The following is a 21890-nucleotide window of genomic DNA, read 5'->3' as shown; positions in this document are numbered from 1 at the left end:
AATGGCACTCGCCATGGTAGGGTGGCAGGAGGCTCCCAGCGGCTGAGCACAGACGTCAGTCACCGCCAGGGAGGAGCTGCGCCTTCCGGGATCCCCACGGCGGCCCCAGCTGGGGGCTGCCAGGGAGGACAGCCGGCCCGGGTTCCCGGTCAACCTGACGTCTGCGCTCCGTGGGCCTAGCACGGATGGGGAAGGAAGCGCGAATAAACCACAGGCTGTGCCGGGCGCATGAGCTTCTCTGCGGCCAGCAACCTTGGCCTTGGGCGCGGGGAACGGCTCCGATGCACCCCTCCAGGAGCAAGTTGATTCCACGCCTCATCGAGCCGGCTGCACAGGGGAACAGGGAACCCCTGGAGGCTCTGCCGGGATGCAGGCGGACGTGCTCACCACTAGGCAAGGACAGCCAGGGAATCTGAGCCACCCACCCCTCTCCACTAGCCAAAGACCCCACAGCTCTCAGTCCCGATGGCAGACAGACAGCCATAGCTACTGTGTGTGGCCCAGGAGCCCTGCCTTGGTCTCCTCCCTTAAGAAGGGCCAGGGGATGCTCCAGACACAGGGCCTGGTAGAGTTCTTAGAATTCTGTAGCATCCGATAGTTACATCAGGGAAAGCATTATATTTTAGTATTTACTAGGCACTTAGAGGGAAAGGTGGAAGTGGGGGTCATACTCTGGTAATTTTGAAAGAGATCAGTCACTGTGCCTCTGACTTACCCCTATTTTGAGAAGCTGGGAGCACCCCAGGTGGAACCAGGGCACGGGGGCACATGCACTAAACCCAGGGAGTGGGTGCCAGGCTGAAGAGCGTGCCCTCCACATCGGTCTCCACCTGGAGCCTCAATGGGACACGGTAGGAATTAAGGTCTTTGTAGCTGTCACTGGCTAAGACCAGATCACACGGGGTGGCACTGGCCCTAATCCAGCGGCTGGTGTCCTTATCAGAAGACACAACAGAGGAGAGGCCGTGTGACACAGAGCACCTGCAGCCACCCGAGGCCGGGAGAGGCCAGGAGGGAGCCGCCCCAGGGCTTCAGAGGCGCAGCCCTGCCCCCACCTTCATGGGACGGCCACCCAGTCTACGCCCAGGACACCGAGACGGGGAGCCGGGTGGGGACCCTGGAACGCCACACTGGGCCCCCAGCTCCTACGCACCCTCCTGCCCTGCGGGCGGTGGATTCCCCTGATGCTGAGCCGGCAGTGGCAGGGCCACCGCCCTGCTCCCACGGCATCAAACAAGGCAAGCGGCAACCCCGCCAGTCCAGGGGCCAATCGCCCTTCACGGCAAACACCAAGCAGGCTCCTGCTCTGTGTTTAAAAACATCTAGAGCAGACAACGGCCGGGCCCGGCGGCCAGTGCCTCACCCCCCACCCCTCCCAGGGGTCTCAGACAGACAGACGGAGCCGGGGGCACGGGGAGCCAACAGGAAGCCAGCCTCGGAGTCAGTCAGCCAGTCTCATGGTCTTAGAGGGGCGGTGGCTACAGGGAACAGGTCCCTTCAGCCTCAGTGACACGGGGCCTCCACCAAGGCCAGCGGATGGGAGACAGAGCCTAGGCCTGGCCTTGGGGCAGGCGCATGCACCTCGTAAACCCAGAGAGGAGCCCGAGGACCGTGCGTGCCAGGAGCACTCAGCTCCCTCGCAATCCGTGAGTATACAGAGCAGGCACCGTTCCTGAGACCCGCTCCCACTTCGTCATCTCTAAAACCGTTCTCTGTGTATCCCAAGGCAGGAAAATTCTCCCAGCCAGGCAGACACTGCTGAGCTGCGGCCTCTGGCCCCCGCTAAGGCGGGCCTGTCCTGGTAGGGCAGGGCAGGCCGCACAGACCCTCAGACGCGGCCGCAGTCACAGCTGTCCTTGGAATCCTGTGGGGCTTGGGGGTACGGGAGGAGCAGGTGAGGGGGCTGAAGGAATGAGTTCAACCCCCTTTCCCAAGCACCTGCCCCCACGGGTCTGCCAGGGCCCAGGAAGGAGCTCAGGAGACCCCCCTGGCCAGTCCAGCCCGAGGAGGAAGCAGATGCCGGCAGGGGACCAGGCTCAGACTCAGCCGCTGCTGCGCCAGGAGCCAAGACGACAACAGCTCTCAGGAGCTGGGCCCTGCAGCCTGGTGGCCCAGCTCTCGGCTAAAGGACTTGTCACCTGTCAGGGACTGTGACATGCAGGTCCTCTGGGCTGGACAATGTCCCTGACCACAAGTTTGGGGACACTCACATGCCCAGCATGAATCAAACATGCACTAAAGGACCACACTGAGACACCTCCTGCCTCCCCACTGTGTATAGAATGCCCCACCCTCCAGGGCCCCACCCAGCCCAGGGGCCCCGCCCTCCAGGGCCCTGCCCAGCCCAGGGGCCCCGCCCTCCAGGGCCCCGCCCAGCCCAGAGGCCCCACCTTCCAGGGCCCCACCCAGCCCAGGGGCCCGCCCTCTAGGGCCCCACCCAGCCCAGGGGCCCCGCCCTCCAGGGCCCTGCCCAGCCCAGGGGCCCGCCCTCCAGGGCCAAGCCCAGCCCAGGGGCCCCAGCTGTTTCCCTGGATGGCTCCATAGGTGAATGTAGCACCTGCCATCACACCTGGGGCCCCAGCCTCTGCCCTCTGCCCCCGAGAGAAAAGTGAACGGGGTGGGAGGCGTCACCTTACCACGACAGGGGGCACCTCGAGGACCTTGTCCACGTTCTTCAGTGACAGGGGGACATACCACAGGGTGGCCTTATTGGTCAGCTTCTTGGTACCTGGAGAGAGGAAGCCACATGAGCAGGCACCACTAGGCACCAGTGGCCCCAACCCCACCGCCCCCAAACTTGCTCACCTCATACCACCGCCTCTGGTCCCCTCCCCCAAGGCCACTTAGCCCTGTGGCCTGGGGTCACTGCCATTGTATCATTATGGACACAGACTAGGGTCCATGAGCCCATGGGGGGGTCCCCTCTAGCCCCTGGAAACCCCTTCCCCAACCTGGCAGGAGCTTCGGCTCTGTCTTCCCCAGCCACCCACTCTGGGGCGCGGCTGACACTTCCCAAGGCTGCTGGAAGGACTCAGGCCACGCAGCTGCAGCCTGGGCGGAGCTGGGGCTGCTAAGCTTCCTACCAGCGTCCACCTGCTATCTCAACAGGGGGGAGTCTGGCCACCGACAAGCCTCCCAGCAGTAGGGTGAGGGGCACAGGGCTGAGCCTGCACCTCTTGCTGGCCCCAGACCCCACTAGCAGCTCATGCTGACACCGAACGCCATGCAGGGGCACTGACAGGCCTCACGCTCAGACCACTTGTCTAGACACCATCAGGAACTCCCAGCAGACAGGCAACCCACGCAGACACGTGGCCCACACAGACACGTGACCCACGCAGACATGCGACCCACAGACACGTGACCCACAGACACATGACCTACGCAGACATGTGACCCACGCAGACACGTCACCCATGCAGACACATCACCCAGACATGTGGCCCACAGACACGTGACCCACGCAGACACATGGCCCACGCAGACACACGACCCACAGACACGTGACCCATGCAGACACATGACCCACACAGACACGTGGCCCAGACACGTGACCCACACAGACCCATGACCCACGCAGACACGTCACCCACACAGACATGTCACCCACACAGACACGTGGCCCACAGACACGTGACCCATGCAGACACGTGGCCCACGCAGACACATGGCCCATGCAGACACATGACCACACAGACACGTGGCCCACACAGACACGTGGCCCACACAGACACGTGGCCCACACAGACACATGACCCACACAGACACATGACCCATGCAGACACGTGGCCCACATAGACGTGCACCTGCAGAGGCTCGTGAGGCTGTGCCCAGGCAGAATGGCCCAAAGGAGAGGGGACGGCCGGGCCAAGCCTGGCCCCAGCACACAGCCGTGGAGTCGGCACACCACAGCCCCTGTTTTGCCACCCCAGGAATGTCCTCAGTGCCCTTTCACCCAGACACCTGGATTTTCTGTTGGACAACTCACGGCTCCAGTTCATAAGCCTCTGAGTGCCAAGAGGTGGACTGTGGGGTCTGCTGACTCCCTGGGGCACGGCACCCAGCCACAGAGCAGTGAGGCTGCCCTGCAGGGAGACAGATCGTGGGGCCCTGACGCTCACTTGTACAGGAGGCGCCTGAAGCCCAGAGAGTCAACCCACTGCCTGGGGTCACATTCTTAGACCAGACCCGGGCCTCTCAGGCCCCAGCCATTTCAGAGAAGTGCTTACGAGGAAGTTTTAATTTTACTTTTTTATTTTCATTTTATTTAAAAGGCAGAGAGACAGAAAGATGCTCCACCCCCTGGTTCACTCCTCAGATGCCTGCAGCAGCCAGCAGCCTGGAGCTGTCAGGCCTCCTACGTGGGGCAGGACCCCAACTCCTCGAGCCACCCCTGCTGCCTCCCAGGGTGCGTGTTAGCAGGAAGCTGGACGGGCAGCAGTGGCCAGGGCAGCCACCGGGCACTCCGACGTGGGACGCAGGGTCCCAAGCAGCGACTTCAGCGGCTGCACCAAACGCCCAGCCCTTGTGAGGACGCTTTTAGAAGTGGCTCCTTCGACACAGAGTCGCAGTGTGGGGCAGGACAGTGGCACTGCAGGAAACAGCAGAGCGCAAGGCAGCGAAGGCAGGGGGCAGCCGGCACCCTCCCTGCACCCTGGTGGAACTCGCTCCCCTCCGCTCACTCAGAGCCCCGGGCTCCAGGTCAGGCCCAGGCCAAGTGCAGGCCGCCTGCCCCACACCTGCCGGGACCCAGCCGCTCTACCAGGGCAGGGAACCACGGGCAAACACAGGCAACTATTTCCCTGCACTTTGACTGAGAGTGAATCTGACAAGCTGCTTTTGGGAATAAAGATTTCCTGTTGGCCTCAGCCAGGGCCGCCTGACAGCAGGTTTCCATGGAAACGCGAGCGGCCCTCCAGACCTAAATGAAGGCCGTGGAGCAGGAGGCGCACGCGCGAACTGCACTTCCCCACCGCTGAGCGAAACCGGCTGCAGCAACTCCGGCACCAAACCCTCCCCAAAATCCACGAGCTTCCAGGGCTTCCTGGAGCAGCTCGCAGCACTCACGGCCCAGCTAGCCTAAGACGTGGACAGTGGACAGTGGCAGGAGACGAATGAGAGGCTCCAGGCAGCGCTTTGCGGTGTCCGCCCTCACGACAGGCGGCTCGGCCCAGATCGCGGGACACAGAACCCCGAGCGCGTCTCTGCCCCTCCAGCCTCAGTCGCCCCGCCATCAGAGGTCACTCATCTGTCAGCCAGGGCTTGCCGGGTGCCCACTGTGTGCCAGGCTCAGCTCTTGGCATTGGGGGTACTGCATGGGCCAGGTGGCCACCAACCAGGCCTTCAAGGGAACCCACGAGCAGAAAGAGACACACGAGGGCAGAGAGAAGGGCCTGGGGGAGCCACAGAGCCCGGCCCAGAGCAGAGGTGGAGGTGAGCGGAGGCGAGGAGAGAAGCGGAGGGGAGAGTCCACCCATCACAGACTGGAGGGCGGGGCACTTGGCTCAGCACTTGGAACGCCCACCCCATCCTGCAGTGCCCCTGGGAGGCAGCAGGTGCTGGCCCAAGTACTTGGGTCCCTACTTCCTACATGGAAGACGCACATGGAGCTCCTGGCTCGGGGCTTCAGCTGGCCCGGCCCTGGCTGCTGCGGTGACCGAGGAGCGAACCAGTGGGTGGGAGATCTCTGTCTCCGCCTTTCAAACGAAATGGGAATGATTTTAAAAAAGAGGCCGGCGCCGCGGCTCACTGGGTTAATCCTCCGCCTGCGGTGCTGGCACACCGGGTTCTAGTCCCGGTCGGGGCGCCGGATTCTGTCCCGGTTGCCCCTCTTCCAGGCCAGCTCTCTGCTGTGGCCTGGGAGGGCAGTGGAGGATGGCCCAAGTGCTTAGGCCCTGCACCCCATGGGAGACCAGGAGAAGCACCTGGCTCCTGCCATCGGATCAGCATGGTGCGCCGGCCGCGGTGGCCATTGGAGGGTGAACCAACGGCAAAGGAAGACCTTTCTCTCTGTCTCTCTCACTGTCCACTCTGCCTGTCAAAAAAAAATTTTTTTTTTAAAAAGACAAGAAACAGGTGTACAGCCCTACAGTCGTGGGCCCTGGGGCAAGATGACCAAGAAATGGAGAACAGCCACAGCAGGGCTCCAAGTCCCGCAGGGCAGAGGCCTCACGGCCCTCGGCCTTGGGCTGAGGCCGCGCCTTGCTGGCCAGGTGCTCGCCTTCTTGGGTAACGAAGCCCTCGCCTAAGTCCCAGGAGGGTGAATGGCTGCAGCAGTCACAGCACCAGCTCTGTCCCCCAAGGCCGGCCCTCTCGCGCTGGGCAGGCAAGGGGAGAGAGGAGGCCGTGGGCTGCGACCGGTGGCGGTGGGGGCAGCGGAGCCAAGACGGCCAGGCCGAGAGCTGCTCCGAGCCTCCTGCAGACGCAGGCCCTGGTGAGAGCCTCCTGCCTCGAGGGCCACTCTTGCCTCCCGAGCAGAGGGGTGCCTCAGTGGGGCAGCTCCTGCTGTCTGGTCCAACCCCGCCTGGGATCTGCGCCCGGCACGGGAGCCCAGCTCCTCCTGGCGGCCTCACTCACTCTCACCGCTGCCAGGAGGCAGCAGTTCAGGACCTGGCTTTGGGAACCTCAACCTTGGCACCACTGACCTCGGGGCTGGACGGCTCCCTGCTGGGGACCCGCCCTCAAAGTCCGCGGCTGCTGCCCTGTCTCCCTGCCTGCCCCACCCTGCGCAGTGCAGACGCCGTGTGCCTGCCAGGCTCCTCGCCTTCTCTGAGCTCTCCCACGCCAGCAAGGGGCTTCCACGCCGGGCAACCAGCAAAGCGGACCCTTCCCCCAGCTGAAATGGCGATCAACAAACACACACGAAAATCCAGAGCTGCACAGAGAGCAGCAGCCTCCCCTCTTCTGCAGGCTGAGCAGTACGGTGCACAGGACGGGGGGCCCCCGCGCCGGGCCTGCTCCAGTGATGGGCCCGTCCCGATGGGCAAGAGCAAAGCCATGGGATGCGGCAAGGTCCCTGTGGCGCGGGAGGCACCTGCCACGTACCTGGCTCTGGCCATGGACCCGCAGAGACGGGCGTGCCAATCGCCCTCCACCCCAGGCCCTGCTCAGCTACCCGGCCTAATCGCCCACCCTGGGAGGTCAGTGAATGTTCCAGACGGATAACCGTGTCCCGGGCCCATGAGGGACAAGGAAACTCAAGCCCCTGTGGGTTGACGGCGGGCCTGGAGCGGGGAGGTGGCAGCGAGGGTGGCGGGCGCAGCAGAGGCTGCCTCCCCATGCCCAGGCAGGTTATAAAAAGAAGCGTGTGAGCCAGTGAGGACAAGCCTGGCTCTCCTGCGGCGCTGAGTGGGAAGAAAGCGTTTCCATGGTTACCATGGCCAAGGAGGCGAAGGTTCAGATGAATCTGGAGGCAAAGTTTGGCCCAGTGAGCTTCACGCTAGGCCTGGGGGTTGCCGGGGGTCGCTGGGGGCCCAGGGCGGCCCTCCCAGCACGGGCAGCATCCTCTACAGGGAGAATACCTCCGTGGCCTCCAGACGGTGAGCAGGCCCAGGTGAGACGGCACTGGGAAAGAGTGCAAGTTACACGCCCGGACAGCTCCCAGCCCTGCCGCAGATGAGCTGGCCCGGGAAGGCAGGCAGTTAGTTTTGCACTCAGGGCCGGGGCTGACGGGCAGAGTTTGAATCCTGCTCTGGGAGTACAACCTTGGCTCACGGTGTGCCATTTCCCGTCTGCAGAATGGCGGTACAGGGGTATCTGCTCACAGGGGACAACAGGCGTTGGGGAGGCCACCCTACGGCGCTCCGTGCCATGGCCCCAGCCAAGCCGGCTCAGCGAGAAGCACCGGGAGTTACCTGTGAGGATGTTTTCGGACATCACGTTCACCTGGACTTCCACCGAGTGCTTGGACGTGTAGGTGATCTCCGCGCTGACGTGGGCCACCTCGCCGATGCACATGGGTGACAGGAAGTCGGTGCGCTCCACCCGGGCCAGGGCAGCCACACAGCGCTCCTGTGAAGACCAGAGGCACGGTCAGCCCCACCCAGAGATGCACCCGCATTCTGCTCTGACCCCCCGGCGAATCAGGGCAAGTCCTCGACAGCCCAGGGTCAAGAGCACCGGTGAGCTTCACAGCGGGTGCCAAGCGGGGTGGGGGTGGGCTGTGCTCTGGGCGGCAGGCTCTGTCCGGTTTCTAATCCTTCTGTAATACACGTGTGTCATGTGTGTGACCACACAGTCACCGTGGGAGTCCTGGGAGGGAGGGAGGGAGAGGAGAGCGGACAGGGAGGGAGCGTCACGCCTCCCGTCCAGAGACAGCTCAGCGCCTCTCGGATCCTTCTTTCCAGGCTTTCTCCTAAGAACAGGAGTTTTGTCGGCTCATTTGTTCACTTGCCCGGCTCCGTATTTCACAGCTTTAGTCTTGAATGTTTGTGCAAAAGCTAAATATACCCGTTCTCATCCTGATTTTCACTCCACACAGGAAAAATAGCCTGCCGCGCGACACGCTCCGTGCAAGCGCTGCTCCACTTTCCAGTCTAAACCTGATTTATCCTTCAAGACGGTGACCCCTTCTCCTGATTCAAAATTCAAAAGGCACCAAAGATCTGCCTCTGGTCACCTTGTCCCAGGTGGCCAGCTCCCGGCGTCCCATCAGACCACACGGGGGTACTGGGGCTTCCCGTGCGGTGGGCGCGCCACACTCTGCCTCGCTTCTGCTATCCAGGCTGCTGGAGGAAACACCGTGAACTTGGCTGTGAACTTGGCCATGAACTCGCTGGCTTACAAGCAACAGAAGTTTATCTCCCATGGCTTTGGAGGCCGAGAAGCCCAAGATGAAGGTGCTGGTAGGTCGGGCGTCTGGGGTGGGCCCATCCCCGGCTCACGGTGGGCACCTGCACGTGCCTCGCTTGGCAGATGAGGCCAGACTGCTCTCTGGGTCTCTTCCCACGAGAGTACCAGTCCCACCTGCGAAGCTCCCGCATGCCCTTGTCACCCCCTAAGGCCCTGACACCATCGCACTGGGGCTCAGCACCCCAACCTACACGTGGAGTGACACCAATGGCCCCTGGACTTCCCTCACCTTTCTCTCTGCTTCCTGCGTGACGCGTCATTGCAAAGTTGAGCGACACAAGGGACAGTCTTGTGTTTGAGACTGGGCAGTGTGGGCCTTCATGTCCTAATGGAGCGCTGACCACTCTCACAACTGCCTGATGGAAACCGCCCTCCTGCTCATTGGCAGCAAGAGACCAGGGCATTCCTGGCTACCCCTGCACTGGGCGGGGAGCACGGGGGGCCGGGGGGCCCGTGACGACTCTGGCGTCAGGTTCATGCTCACAGCACTGTCACCGGGCTGAGAGGTGAGACACGCTGCCCACGGTCATCACACAGAGCTGGGGCGGTCATCACAAACCTGGTGTGGGGGTCCCTGCTCTCCCACCTGGCTCTGGAAGAACACGCACATTCCCAGTCAACCCCCCAAACCCAGAGCCTGCTTCCTGGGGGGATGGCTGGGGACCCCCTTCCTAACCTTCTCCCAGGGAAGTCTCAGGGCTCAGGGCTCCTGTGATGGCCAGAGACAGGCCTCAGTGAGGCAACAGGGGCTGTCCAGGGTGAAGCTGGCCAGGGCGGCCTGTGCCTCCCTCACTTATTCCCCACCCCCACCCCGCCCGACCCCAGCAAGTGACACTCCAGCAGGGGCAGGACCGGACTGTCACTCCCACAGAAACCTGCGGGGCTCTGGCACCACCCACTGGCAGAAGTGGGAAAGGCAGGAGCGCCCTGGAGCCAGGCAGACAAGGGGGCGGGCCTGTTCACTGCTCGCCGCCGTGGCTTGACTGGCAGTGGCGGCCTGGCACTCAATCCTGCAGCTTGTCTCTGGGGCCACCTCCACACTTCCAGAGGGACCTCAGCCTGGGGAGGCGGAGCTTGACACACTGGGCGGTCACGGGACCGGGTTCTGGGGGGTCCTGGGGGGTTCTGAGAGGCCCGGGTGAGCCGCATGCCAACAAGGCAATGGCTCTGCAGACCTTGCAAGGAAGGGGCTGGGGTGGGGGGAGACGCTGAGCTGAGGACCACCCCCCGCCCCACAAGCTGTGTGACGGGGACAAAGGTCAAGGGCCCCCTGGGGGGGGTCAGCAGGGACACAGGAGCAAACGCTCACGTGGCAGTGCTGGACGCACGGTTCCACAGCACGGACAGGATAGCTGCAGGCCACTGGGAAGGAGCCCCTGAACGGTGCCCGCAGGATGCCGGGTGGCCTCACGCCTGCTCTGCCCAGGTTGGAGGGCAACGTATGAGCCCTGAACTTAGTTCCCCCAGGTTAGAATCTTAAAGAAGAGAAGCAATGTTCCGATCCAAAGCCAGAAGCCAGGAGCTTCTTCCAGGTCTCCCACGTGGGTGCAGGAGCCCAAGCACTTGGGCCATCTTCCATCGCTTTCCCACGCCATTAGCAGGAGCTGGATCAGAAGTGGGGCAGCTGGGACTTGAACTGGCGCCCCTATGGGATGCTGGCGCTTTAGGATGTCAACGCCACAGCGCCGGCCCCTGGCCACAGGATCCTCAATTCAGCAGATGTCTCCTGGGAGCCCCGCGTGTATGGACCAAGGCTGAACGCCAGCGGGAATGCAGCAAGTGGAAGTCCCCGGCCCCGGGGAACCTACACTGCAGTGGGGTGAGCAGAGCACAGAGCACACAGCTACATCAACAGCAGGAAGCAGGCCGGCAGGGACGTGTGCAGGGACGTGTGCTGCAGACAGCGGCTGGGGGCAGTGAGGGCGCCAGGCCATCAGCGAGGCCTGGTTGGATGCCATGTTCATGCAGAGACACAAGGAGGGAGAAGGGTGGGTGCAAAGGCCCTGAGGCAGGAAGGCACCTGACAAGTTCATGAAGCAGCAGGCCAGGGGGAGCGTTCAGAAGAGACGCAGGAGACAGGGACGGGCGCCTGTGTGGACCAAGTTGGGAGACAGTGAGGGCTCTGGGCCGGGGGCCATGTGCTCTGCCGCTGGCTACGGCTGAGAACAGACGAGGAGGGCGAGGCCCAGCAGGGTGAGCTGTCAGGAGGCTGCACGGCAGCACAAGTGCGAACCAGCAGCAGGAGGGACCGAGGGCAGCGGCAGGGCTGCCGGCAGAGCCCAGAGCCGGATACGGTGTAAGCCTGCGGGCAGAGCTCGGAGCCGGAGCCGGGGACGTGAGGGCGAGGCAGGAACAAGGAGGCTCCTGGTGTAAGCCCAAGTGACCACAGGCTGCAGGGGCCCCAGGGGCCATTGCCCAGGGAAGGGAGACTGCAGGAAAAGCAAGCCGGGCCGCCCATCCGGCACGCAGGCAGGGCCAGCCCGGGGGACCGACACTGTGCTGTGAAAGCCACAGGAAGCGGGGCTGGCAGGTTAGGCCACTGCTCTCAGATCCAAACGCTGGTCTCAGCTCCGGCTGCTCCACTTCTGATCCAGCTCCCTGCTGATGCACCTGGGAGGTCAGCAGTGGCCCAAGTGCTTGGGCCCTGGCCACCCACATGGGAGACCAAGACGGAGTTCCTGGCTCTTGGCCTTGGCCTGGCTCTAACCTGGGTCTTGTGGGTACCTGAAGAATGAACGAGTGGACGGAAGATTTCTCTCTGCCTTATGAATGAATGAATGAATGAATGAATCTTCTTTGGGAAAAAGAAAAGCCACAGAGGGCTGGTATGGGTTAAGCCACCACCTGTGATGAGTGTTGGTTTGAGTCCAGGCGACTCCACTTCCAGTCCAGCTCCCTGCTGTTTGCCAGGGAAAGCAAGAGAAGACGGCCCAAGTGCTTGGGCTCCTGCACCCACATGGGGGACCCACGTGGAGTCCCAAGCTCCCGGCTGTGGCCTGGCCTGCCCCCGCTGTTGAAGGTACTCAGGGGATGAACCAGTGATGGACAAACTCTCTCCCCCTCACTCCCTCCCGCCTACTTTGTGACTCTATCTTTCAAATAATAAACAAATCTTTAAACAAAATAGTAGGGGCCAGCAAGGTGGTGCAGCAGGTTAAGCTGCTGCCTGCCACACACGCATCCCACACAGGCACCAGTTCCAGTCCCGGCTGCCCCACTTCCTGTCCGGCTCCCTGCTAAGCCGCGAAAGACAGCTCAAGTGTTTGGGCCCCTGTCACCCACGAGAGACCCAGATGAAGCCCTGGCTCCTGGCTCTAGCATGGCCCAGCCCTGCCCATTGCAGCCACCAGAGAGTGAACTAGCAGATGGAAGATCTCTCTCTCCCTGTAACTCTTTCAAATAAATAAGTCTTTATATTTTTTTAAAGTAAACCCACAGATAACGACACCACCAGGGGTTTGTGGACAGGGGGTGCCTCCTGCCCCACCGAGGACCCCCACATGGCCCCTCAGAGGCCAGCCCCCAGCCACAGCACCCAGGGTTATCACCTCATGTGCTGGGACTGCCTTGAGCTCACAGGACTGCCCGAGCTCCACACGTGGCGAGCACTATGCTGGGAGCACAATGCTGGGACCTGCAGCCTGGGGGCTTCCCCACGCCAGTGTCAGAACAGCCCTCCTGCACCCCCAGGCTCAGAGAGGCGGCCAGGAGAGACCAGGGCTCCCAGCACGGTCCTTCCAGGCCCAGATCCCCACGTGGCCTCAAGCAAGTATCCAGCCTCTCTCTGCTGGCTTTCTCACCTGTGCAATGGGGCTAGCAGAAACAACGGATCTCTCTCGGGGGTCCTGAGAACTGCATGAACCTGGGCTCTGCGGAGCTTTGCAGAGGGCTTGCGTTTCCCAACAGCCACTGGCGGCCCTCCCCCCTTCCTGGCTCCCCGCCCTGGGGGTTCTGCCCTCCAAAGTGCGTCCTCTCTAGCCAGGCCTAGGTTCTAAACCCACAGCGCCTGCACTTGTCCCCAGGGACATCACCCAGGGCCTGCTGGGGCCCTCGCTGGCTCACTCTTGAAGGGTGCCCTGGGACCTGAGCACTCAGGCCCTCCCTCCCCACGGCCACCAGAGGGCGCTCTCTGAATGCACTCAAGGGCAGGCCTTTTCTCCCAAGTACATCTGACTCCTGGCCACCAGGTAAGTCCCCCTCGCAGGGGATCCCAGCCAACCCACTCCCACTCCCCCCACAACTATGTCCACCCCACACTCACCCCGGATTGGTTCATCCTACACATGCACACACAGGCCACACACAGGCACGCACGCGATTCGCTCCTGGAAGACGGCTGCCTGCTGTTTCAGGCTGAACCCGCGTGCTGTGGTCTGAAAGCTCCCCAAATCCTTAGGCTGAGCCTCTCTCCAAGGTGGAGCTCTGGGGAGGTGATCGGGCCCTGGGGGCAGCCCTCTTGGGACGGGCACCCTTGTGAAGAGTCCCGGCACGCTCCCCGGCCCCTTCCACAAGACAGGGACCCAGCGAGAAGGCGCCATCCAGGCCCCAGACGCAGAATCTGTCTGCGCCCATCGTGGCCGCGGCTGCAGAACTGCAAACATGCACTCTCTGTCCACGCGCTGAGCCAGGACTCAGCAGACTGGGCAGCTCGTCACTGTCTCCACCTAGCCAGGCTGGCCCGGCCAGAATTAAGGACACCTCCCCTGCGGCCCCTCTCTGCTCCCGCTTCCACACGTGACCGCCCGGTAGAGGGAACTGAGCCTAGGCCCACGGCGCCCACCGAGGGGTGCTTCATCACACTCTCTCCCTCTCTGCACCACTCCTCAGCTGGTACAGAATCCACCCCCTCTGCCCAGAGGAGACATCACAGCGGGTTTCAGGATGAGCCTGCAGTCCCCAGAGGCCAGGCGGCCCCAAGATGCCCCGCCCACCCCCGCCCACCCACAAGGACAAGTTCTCGAGCCCTGGCTGGCCTTCAGGGAGAATGTCAGGTCCCGTGTGCCTGGGGGCTGGCAGGAGACGACAGCTCCATGTCTGCAGCTCTACCCAGACTCCCTGCCCTTGACCCCAGCCAGGGGGCTGCCTCCGCGGCACAGCCTCAGCCCAGACACTGCTGCCCAGAACCAGGAAGCAGCCGAGGCGTGGGGCTGGTGCAGGGCTGTTTGACAACGCACCTCTGCCATCACCACCCATGGCCGCCCTGCACAAGCCTGTGTGCTTCTGATCACAACTGAGCCAACAGGCCTCAAGAGGTGGCCCTGGGAGGGCTACGAGGGACGCTGGGGTGGCACAAGGGTCAGCTGGTTCGCAGCCCCCACCCCTGTGGCTTCCTACCTCCCTCACCAAGGCCAAAACCCAGCCTCACTCCAAGGGGACCCGTTCAGGCTGAGTGTGCCGGGGCCTCCAGAAGTCCCCAGTGGGCAAGGAGGGGAAGGCTCCGGGCCTGGCTGCACAGGAACTCCGTCCTGAGCTCAGGGGCCGGCACCTCCCTGGTATCCCGGCCCGGGGGGGCCCAGCCGCTTACCCCGTTCTGGCTGTTACAGTGCCGGGTGCTGATGATGGCCCCCGCCTCCTCGATCATCTTCAGGATGGTCCCCCCATGGACATTGCCAGCTATGTTGGCGTCATCGGGCCGCATGATCCTAGGCAGAACAGGGAGAAGAGGGGTTAGGGCCCCGAAGAAGCGACCACGGTGCACAGGGACCAGCAAGGGAGACAAGGGCTCAGAGGAGCACGTGTGTGTGGGGCGGGCCAGGTGCTGGTCCAACAGGGCCACACAGAGGGACTCTGCCGTCCCCTCCCCGTGGGAGAGAGCAGGGAATAGGGGCCTCTCTCCCCTGGGGCTCCAGGCACCCAGCCTGCCCAGGCTTGTGCACGCTGACGGTGAAGACTCCGCAAAGCCCCAGGCCGAGACAGGCACAGCTCAGCGGCCAGGGTCCCCGCATACCAACCCCTCTGGGTCCCGAGGCAGGCACAAGCCAGGCTCACCAGGTGACACCGTGACACACTGTGACCTCCAGAAGCAGATTCTGGGGCTATCAGCTTCACCAAAGGAGCCACAGCACCCAGACCTCTGGCTCCTGTGGGGAACTGGCCCCGGGCTGCCGCCTGCCCACCCGCCAGCCCGGACAGGGAAACCGAAAACACCTCCTCCCTTCCCCGAAGAGGAAGGGCTTCACCCTCGCAGTGGGCGCCAGCAGCGACACAGGCCCGCTGACCACTCCTGCGTGGGCGATCCTGGCCGAGCCTGGCAGCCTCGGGCCCAGAGACGGGGGACAGGCCATAGACAGGCCTACGGTTCCCGCGCTCTCCTGGGCTGGTGTGGGGCAAGGACCGGCTCTTCTCCGGGTCTGTGAGAGCAGGCAGAGGCTGCCCGAGACAGACCCAGAAGTCATTCCCACTCCGCTCCTGCCAGCTGCGTGACCCGGGCAAGCCCCAGCACCCTTCACCGCCTTGACCCCAAAATGGGCGTAACAGCAGCAGCGCCTCCCTGGACTACGGGAGACGAAGGACGCAGGCAACAGCACCACTCAGCGGCCACTGGCACACCACAGTCAAAGCACGGGCCCAGCGCCGTTTCTCCCTCCTCACTAAGATTATCAGGGCAGAAGCTCCGAGAGAAAGCCAAGGTGCCATTCTCTTTTTTCAAAAATTGCCAATTGGAACCTAATGATTTTTTTTGAAGATTTATTTATTTGAAAGGCAGAGTTACAGAGGGGAGGGGGGAGGGGAGGAGAGATTGATCTTCCACCCACTGGTTCACACCCCAGATGACTGCAATGGCCAGGGCTGGGCCTGGCAGAAAGCTAGGGGCACAACCTTCATCCGGGTCTCCCACGTGAGCGCAGGAGCGCAGGCACTTGGGCCACCTTCCACTGCTCCCCCAGGCCACAGCAGAGAGCTGGACAAGAGCAGCTGGGACCCTACCAGCAGATGCCAGTACTGCACACGGCGGCTTCACCCACGATGCTGCAACAGCCCTGTCGCGGCGGGTTCTTTACCCTCGGCCTCAGCTCGGCAGCACGAGCCTGGACCTGGGACGTGGCCTCCCCGGGGGCGGCAGAGCCCAGCATTTCTGACTTTGGAATCCATCCTAGCAGCTCACACCAGCTCAGCCAGCACGCCTTTGTCCTCCAAGCTCACCCACAGGTGCAGGTCTTCGGCCCCTTGCTGGTGCACTGGGGAGCCCTGTCCCCACCCGCGCAGGCAGGAGGACGCCAGCAGTGGGTCCGCGACCTGTGCTGAGCCCTCTCTGCACCAAGGCGGTGCCAGAGTCAGGCGTCTCCCCACGGGGACGTCCCCTTGGCCGGCAGCTTCCTGCTGGGCGCGGGAAACGGTCTCCGTGTGCATCTGTGCTGAGCAGCAGAGAGGCAGCCCAGGGCCAGGGAGCGGGGTCGTCGCAGGCGGCACTTCCAGCCCTCGGCCACTACGGTGGGGGCGGGTGAGGGCCTTTCAGGCTGGACGTCCGGGCAGGGCCAGCATGGCAGAGTCACCTCCCCGGGCCTGCTGTCTCTTCAACATCGCGGGCAGCTGGATTGAGTCGGGTTTTTTTGCAAGTTTGAGTTACCTCTACCAGCCATTTTTTGCCAGTTTGGGGGGGGGGGCGCACAGGCCAGCCCGGCCCCCAGCGATGCTGCCGGGCCAGCGGGAGGAAACGCAGACCAGAGGCCACGGGAGGGTGAGGGGTGCTCACACCCTGTGGGTACCAAGCAAGGAAGTGACCAGGGTGGCCCCTGAGACAGGAAGCCAGGACCAGCGCCCGAGGATGAAGCAGGGTCTGCACTGGAGGTTTAGCGTGAGGGGTTGGGGCCAGCGCGCGGTGGCACAGCAGGTACAGCCACTGCCTGGGACACCGGCATCCCACATGGGCACGGTTTGTGTCCTGGCTGCTCCACTTCCCATCCAGCTCCTTGCTAACGGCCTGGGAACAGCAGCAAAAGATGGCCCAAGTGCTTGGGGCCCTGCCTCCAAGGAGCAGAGCCTCAGCAGTCAGCCCAGGCCCAGCCTCCCCCCAGGGGCCCTGTTCCTATGGTAGCCTGTGCCATGGTCGCCTCCACCACAGGTGCCCCCTTGCCTTCCCCAGTGGCTGCAACGAGAGGCTGGCCCGGGCAGCAAGTCTGACCCACTGTCCCCCTGCTGACCCCTCTCGAATGCCAGCCCCGCCCTCTGGCCCCTCCTCCGCCCCCAGACGCTTCAGGGCAGGCAGAAGGTTGCTGCTGCCCTCACCGGCCTGGGCCTGGGCCTGGCGGCCAGCAGTAGCCATGGCCACTGACTCACCACAGCCCCCACCCGGGTCAGAACCACATCTGTCCAGTCGTCACAGGATGAGCAAGCCACGCCAAGGCCTGCAGCTGACCCAGGCAGACACGGCCACCCAGCACTCCCTCCGCTGTGGCAACAAGAGCATGACGAGGTCCCGAGGGAGCAGAGCAAACACGCGTCAAAGAGTCAATCCCAGACTGGAAAATTTCTCAGACAGAGGAAGTGACGCCATCCTGACCGAGGGCTGGAGGGGGAGCGGAGCAAGGGATCGCAAGGACAAGGGGCACCAGGCCGCTGGGGGAGGGGAGGGACAGGCTAGAGGAGAGATGAGCTCACAGGAGGCCTCAGGCCCGGGACCACCTGGAGTCCATCCTGGAAGGAGAAAGTCAGGGCCGGAGCCGCCGAGCGTGCAGGGAGGTCACCGGGCTCGGGGTGGGGGGCGCATCTACCCAGGTCCTGCCTCGCTGGGCACCTGCTGCCCCAGGAGTGACCTCTAAACAGGACCTGCTCAGATCTGCTCTCCTCCCTAGGAAGGCACTGGAAGCCCTCAGGGATCCAGGCCGCCCCCACCTCACCTGCCCCCGCCCTCGGGCTCCAAGCTGCACCTGCCAAGCCACCACTGGTCGCCAGGCACACGTGGCCCTTCCCACTGCCCAGCCTGCGTCCATCTGTCCCAGCAGTGCCTGAGCCTGGCGGGGGCCGGCACCGCCCATCCAAGTCCCCAGACCACAGGTGGTCCTGACCGGCAACTCCTGAGCCAGGAGCTGTCCTGCAGATGTTCCCACAATCCAGCACACCAGGCAGGTTCAAAGCTCCTCGCTGCACAGCCGATCACCACGTGGAAGGGGGGCCAGCTCCCAAGCGTCCCTCACTAGGGGACAAGGGAAATGAAGCCAGACCCACGGGGGATCCGGTCAGCCTTGAGCAGGGCAGGGGCGCTCTCGGAGGCATGGTCAGGTGGGAACAAGCAAAGCACAGAGCAAGGGCAAGGTGACCACACGCGCGTCGGGGCCTTTAACAGTTCTTCAAAAACACAGCTCAAAATCCACCTTCTCCACACGCCTTCTCCATGTCTACGCACTGTGGACCGGCAGGACGCGTCCCAGGATGTCCTGCAGCAGACATGAGCAGAGGCGCAGAGGGGGCAGGTGCCAGGTCCATCCAGGAGGGCCCGCGTGCCAGGAAGAGCCTGAGCCCCGTGGAGCCCTAACTGTGTCCCCTAGGAGACACGCTCCAGCGCCCTCCCTGTGAGTGTGGCCTTGCTTGGAAATGGGCTCTTTGCAGATGTGACCAACTTGAGACTGACCGGGTGGCCCCAATCTGATGTCTGGTGTCCTTGTTTTTTATTTATTTATTTATTTATTTATTTATTTATTTATTTATTTATTTTTGACAGGCAGAGTGGACAGTGAGAGAGAGAGAGACAGAGAGAAAGGTCTTCCTTTGCCGTTGGTTCACCCTCCAATGGCCGCCGCGGCCGGCGCGCTGCGGCCGGCGCACCGCGCTGATCCGATGGCAGGAGCCAGGAGCCAGGTGCTTTTCCTGGTCTCCCATGGGGTGCAGGGCCCAAGCACCTGGGTCATCCTCCACTGCACTCCCTGGCCACAGCAGAGGGCTGGCCTGGAAGAGGGGCAACCGGGACAGAATCCGGCGCCCGACCAGGACTAGAACCCGGTGTGCCGGCGCCGCTAGGCGGAGGATTAGCCTAGTGAGCCGCGGCGCCGGCCTGATGTCTGGTGTCCTTGTAAGAACAGAGATGTTGTAGGCGACACCCAGGGGACAGCCACCCCACAAGCGACGAGGCCGCAAGCCAAGAACTCCGGGGACTGCCGGAGGCCACGGAGCTGGAGCGGGCAAGGGCCCGGCCTGGCCTCCAAACAGCAGAGGCAGAGGCAGCACTGCCTCCGGAGCACCCCGACTTCAGACTTCCAGCCTCCCGTGGGGGAAGGTAAATTCCTGCTGTCTTCAGACAGCCCCCAGGAAGCGTGCAGGCCCTGCCCGGAGGCCCGCCCTCTAACCCCAGCAGGCAGTGATGTGTGGCACAGAAAGCCCCCGAGCCAGCAACCACGGCTGCAGGAGCAAAGCCTGGCTCAGCTCCCATGGCCCCAGGCCTGGCCGGCCCAGGCCAAGCACCTGTGCAATGACACTGGCGGCTGCCCCAGAGGGACTGTCCCTGCCTGCCCTGCCCACAGCCAGCTGGGAGTGAAGCCAGTATCTCTGATTCTGACCAAAACAAACAAACAAAACACCATCAGTGCTGGAGCCTGGTACCCAGGGGGAGCCACGCCCCCGCCGTGGCAGGTGAAAGCCGAGGACTTCCAGCAGCACAAGGTGGGGGCAAGGCCAGGCTCACGCACACACCGTGTCCTCTAGGGGTGGTCAGCTCAACCCAGAGACAGGCAGGGCCACTGAGCCCACACAGTCTAGGGACCCTGCACAGACAGGGCCAGGGGCCCCTGGGCCTCTCCCTCTGGAACTCGACCTCAACCCAGAGAAGCCAGTGCCCTGCTCTGACCTCACAGCCCAGTGACGGCGCCTAGGGCTGGGGTTGCCACCTGGGTACTGAGGACTGTGGCGGGGGCGTCCCTGCAGGGAAAGGAGCTGAGGGCTCACCATGGTGGGGAGGGGGGAGCCGGTGCTCACCCTGGGCCTCTTCCAGGGACAAACATGCTTTGGTGGGGGCAGGGGAATGGACCTGAAGGCCGCAGGTGTGGCCACCGAGAAGGAGCCGCCGTCCCGAGACCCAGCTCTCTGGGACCGAGGCCACGGGAAGCATAGCTGCATTCAACAAGCCCAGCTGGACAGGAAAAGGGAGGGAGGCTGGAAAGAAGGCAGCTGCTACCAGTCCCGGGCACCCCAGCCTGCTGGGCGCAGGAGCCCCCTCCCCTCTCTCTATGCCCCCTCCCTTCCAAGTGTCCCTCAGACACATCTTCTCCCCTTGGCCAGGCAGCGTGGACAAGGCCACGACCAGCAGTACTTGCCGAGCTGGGACAAGCCATGGCAGCCGGGACTGGCCAGGCTCAGGCCCAGGGTAAGGCAAGGGGACAGGGGACAGCACAGCCAGCGTCCCACAGCCCATCATCCTTCCCAGAGGTCAGCCCTGCCTGACCCAGGCCCACCCCAGCTCCCCACAGGCCAGGCTGGGGGCAGCCCTCCGGCTTCCTGGGCTGCCCAATCTAAACAGGAAGAAGCTGTGTCGTCCAAACGCCAGTCGTCATAGAAACCTCACTTTATAAATAATTACAAGTGAGTAATTCTGCAAGCCCTTCCGGCTGCCGGGCCAGGCGCTGCAGAAGGCAGGATGCTGCAGCCGAGCAGCCCCCGGGAGCCGTCTGCAGGCCGTGCAGCCGACGCGCAGATGGTGCCCGGCCAAGGAGCCGTCTGCAGGCCGTGCAGCCGACAGCGCAGACGGTGCCCAGCCAAGGAGCCGTCTGCAGGCCGTGCAGCCGACGCGCAGACGGTGCCCGGCCAAGGAGCCGTCTGCAGGCCGTGCAGCCGACAGCGCAGACGGTGCCCAGCCAAGGAGCTGTCTGCAGGCCGTGCAGCCGATGTGCAGACGGTGCCCAGCCAAGGCCAGACCCCCGCCGGTCCCGGTGCCAGCTTTCCAGAGCCCCCGAGACACAGCCCCGACAGGAGGGCCGCGGCCAGCAAGGTGGCCCCACCAGTCTGAGCCTGCATCTGGCTGAAGGCAGCCAGCCTCGGGGGTGGCGGGGCTGGGCTCAGGGCACTCGGCTTAGTGGCTAAGACATCACACAGGATGCCTGCATCCCACAGCTGCGTGCCACGGCTGAGTCCTGGCTCTGCTCCCGATTCCAGCTTCCTGCCAATGCGCGCCCTGGGAGGCAGCAGGTGACAATGGCTCAAGTCTTCCTGCAACCCACAGGGAAGACCTGGACTCAATTCCTGGCTCCCAGCTTCAGCCTGGTCCAGCTCGATTGTAGAAGGCATTTGGCGAGTGATTCAGCAGATAGAAGATCTACCTGTTTCCGCTGCTCTGCTTCTCAAATAAATTAAATAGATAAATAAATTTAAAAAACCCTCCTAGGGCCCCCCTCCCCCATGGGCTGCGCTCAGCCACCACGCCCGTCTAGCAGTTCAGCAGCCCAGCTGCGCCTGCTCCCCCCGCACGGCCCCCAGAGCACCCCAGCTGCTCCCCCACATCCGTTCTGCCCTCTTCGGCACGCCCCCTCCCCTTCCACGGGTGTTAGAAACACAGACCTCAATCACAGGGTCTGGGGGCAGGGGTGCTGTCACCTGGGCAGGCAGCACCCTCAGGAATCCTGCACTGGCAACTGAGACGCAAGTCCCCCAGCCAGGACGCAAGTCCCCCAGCCAGGGCACACCGGGCACAGAAGCGACTCGGTCAGGCAAGGCTGGGGCCTAAGGAATGAACGAGTGCACCCGAGGGCCACAGGCCAGGTCCTGGCTCCACGCCCCGGGCTGCACAAGCTCACAGCCACCGCGCGTGAGGGCGGAGGGCCCACAGGGTCTCTTATCAAGCAGCCACGCCCGCTCAGACTGCCCCTTATCAAAGGCCGGCTTCCCCTGCTTCCACGCAGCTGCCAGTCCTGGACGACTTCCTCATCTGGAGGGCCATTCTGATAAAAGCAGGAAGCGTATGTTCTTACTGAAAGTACAAGTGCCATTTCCCGTGAACCCTCTCACCTCTAAGCAGAGAGAGAGAGGGAGACAGCTCTGGTCTAGCCTGACAGACGCCACCAGCCTGGGGCCCACGGGGAGCCCGGAGCTGCCCCAACCCAGGAGGCCGGGTGCCGGGA

The 21890-nt window shown here is 63.5% G+C and overlaps 1 protein-coding gene across 1 annotated transcript in view; it reads right to left on the bottom strand.

Annotated features, from left to right (window-relative positions):
• The window catches only part of ACOT7 (acyl-CoA thioesterase 7), a 93752-nt gene that overhangs the window by 51370 nt on the left and 20492 nt on the right, over nucleotides 1-21890 (bottom strand). The window contains exons 2-4 of the mRNA XM_070079374.1: nucleotides 14375-14492; nucleotides 7854-8010; nucleotides 2637-2728 (exon numbers count right to left, since the gene is read on the bottom strand). Coding sequence (XP_069935475.1) covers nucleotides 2637-2728; nucleotides 7854-8010; nucleotides 14375-14492 — 367 coding nt within the window. The remainder of the gene's footprint in view (nucleotides 1-2636; nucleotides 2729-7853; nucleotides 8011-14374; nucleotides 14493-21890) is intronic.

The sequence above is a fragment of the Oryctolagus cuniculus genome, chromosome 7 (genome assembly GCF_964237555.1).
Source record: "Oryctolagus cuniculus chromosome 7, mOryCun1.1, whole genome shotgun sequence".
Taxonomy (NCBI): domain Eukaryota; kingdom Metazoa; phylum Chordata; class Mammalia; order Lagomorpha; family Leporidae; genus Oryctolagus; species Oryctolagus cuniculus.
Note: the sequence above shows the minus strand (reverse complement) of the source record. Positions and strands in the feature narration are given on the sequence as shown.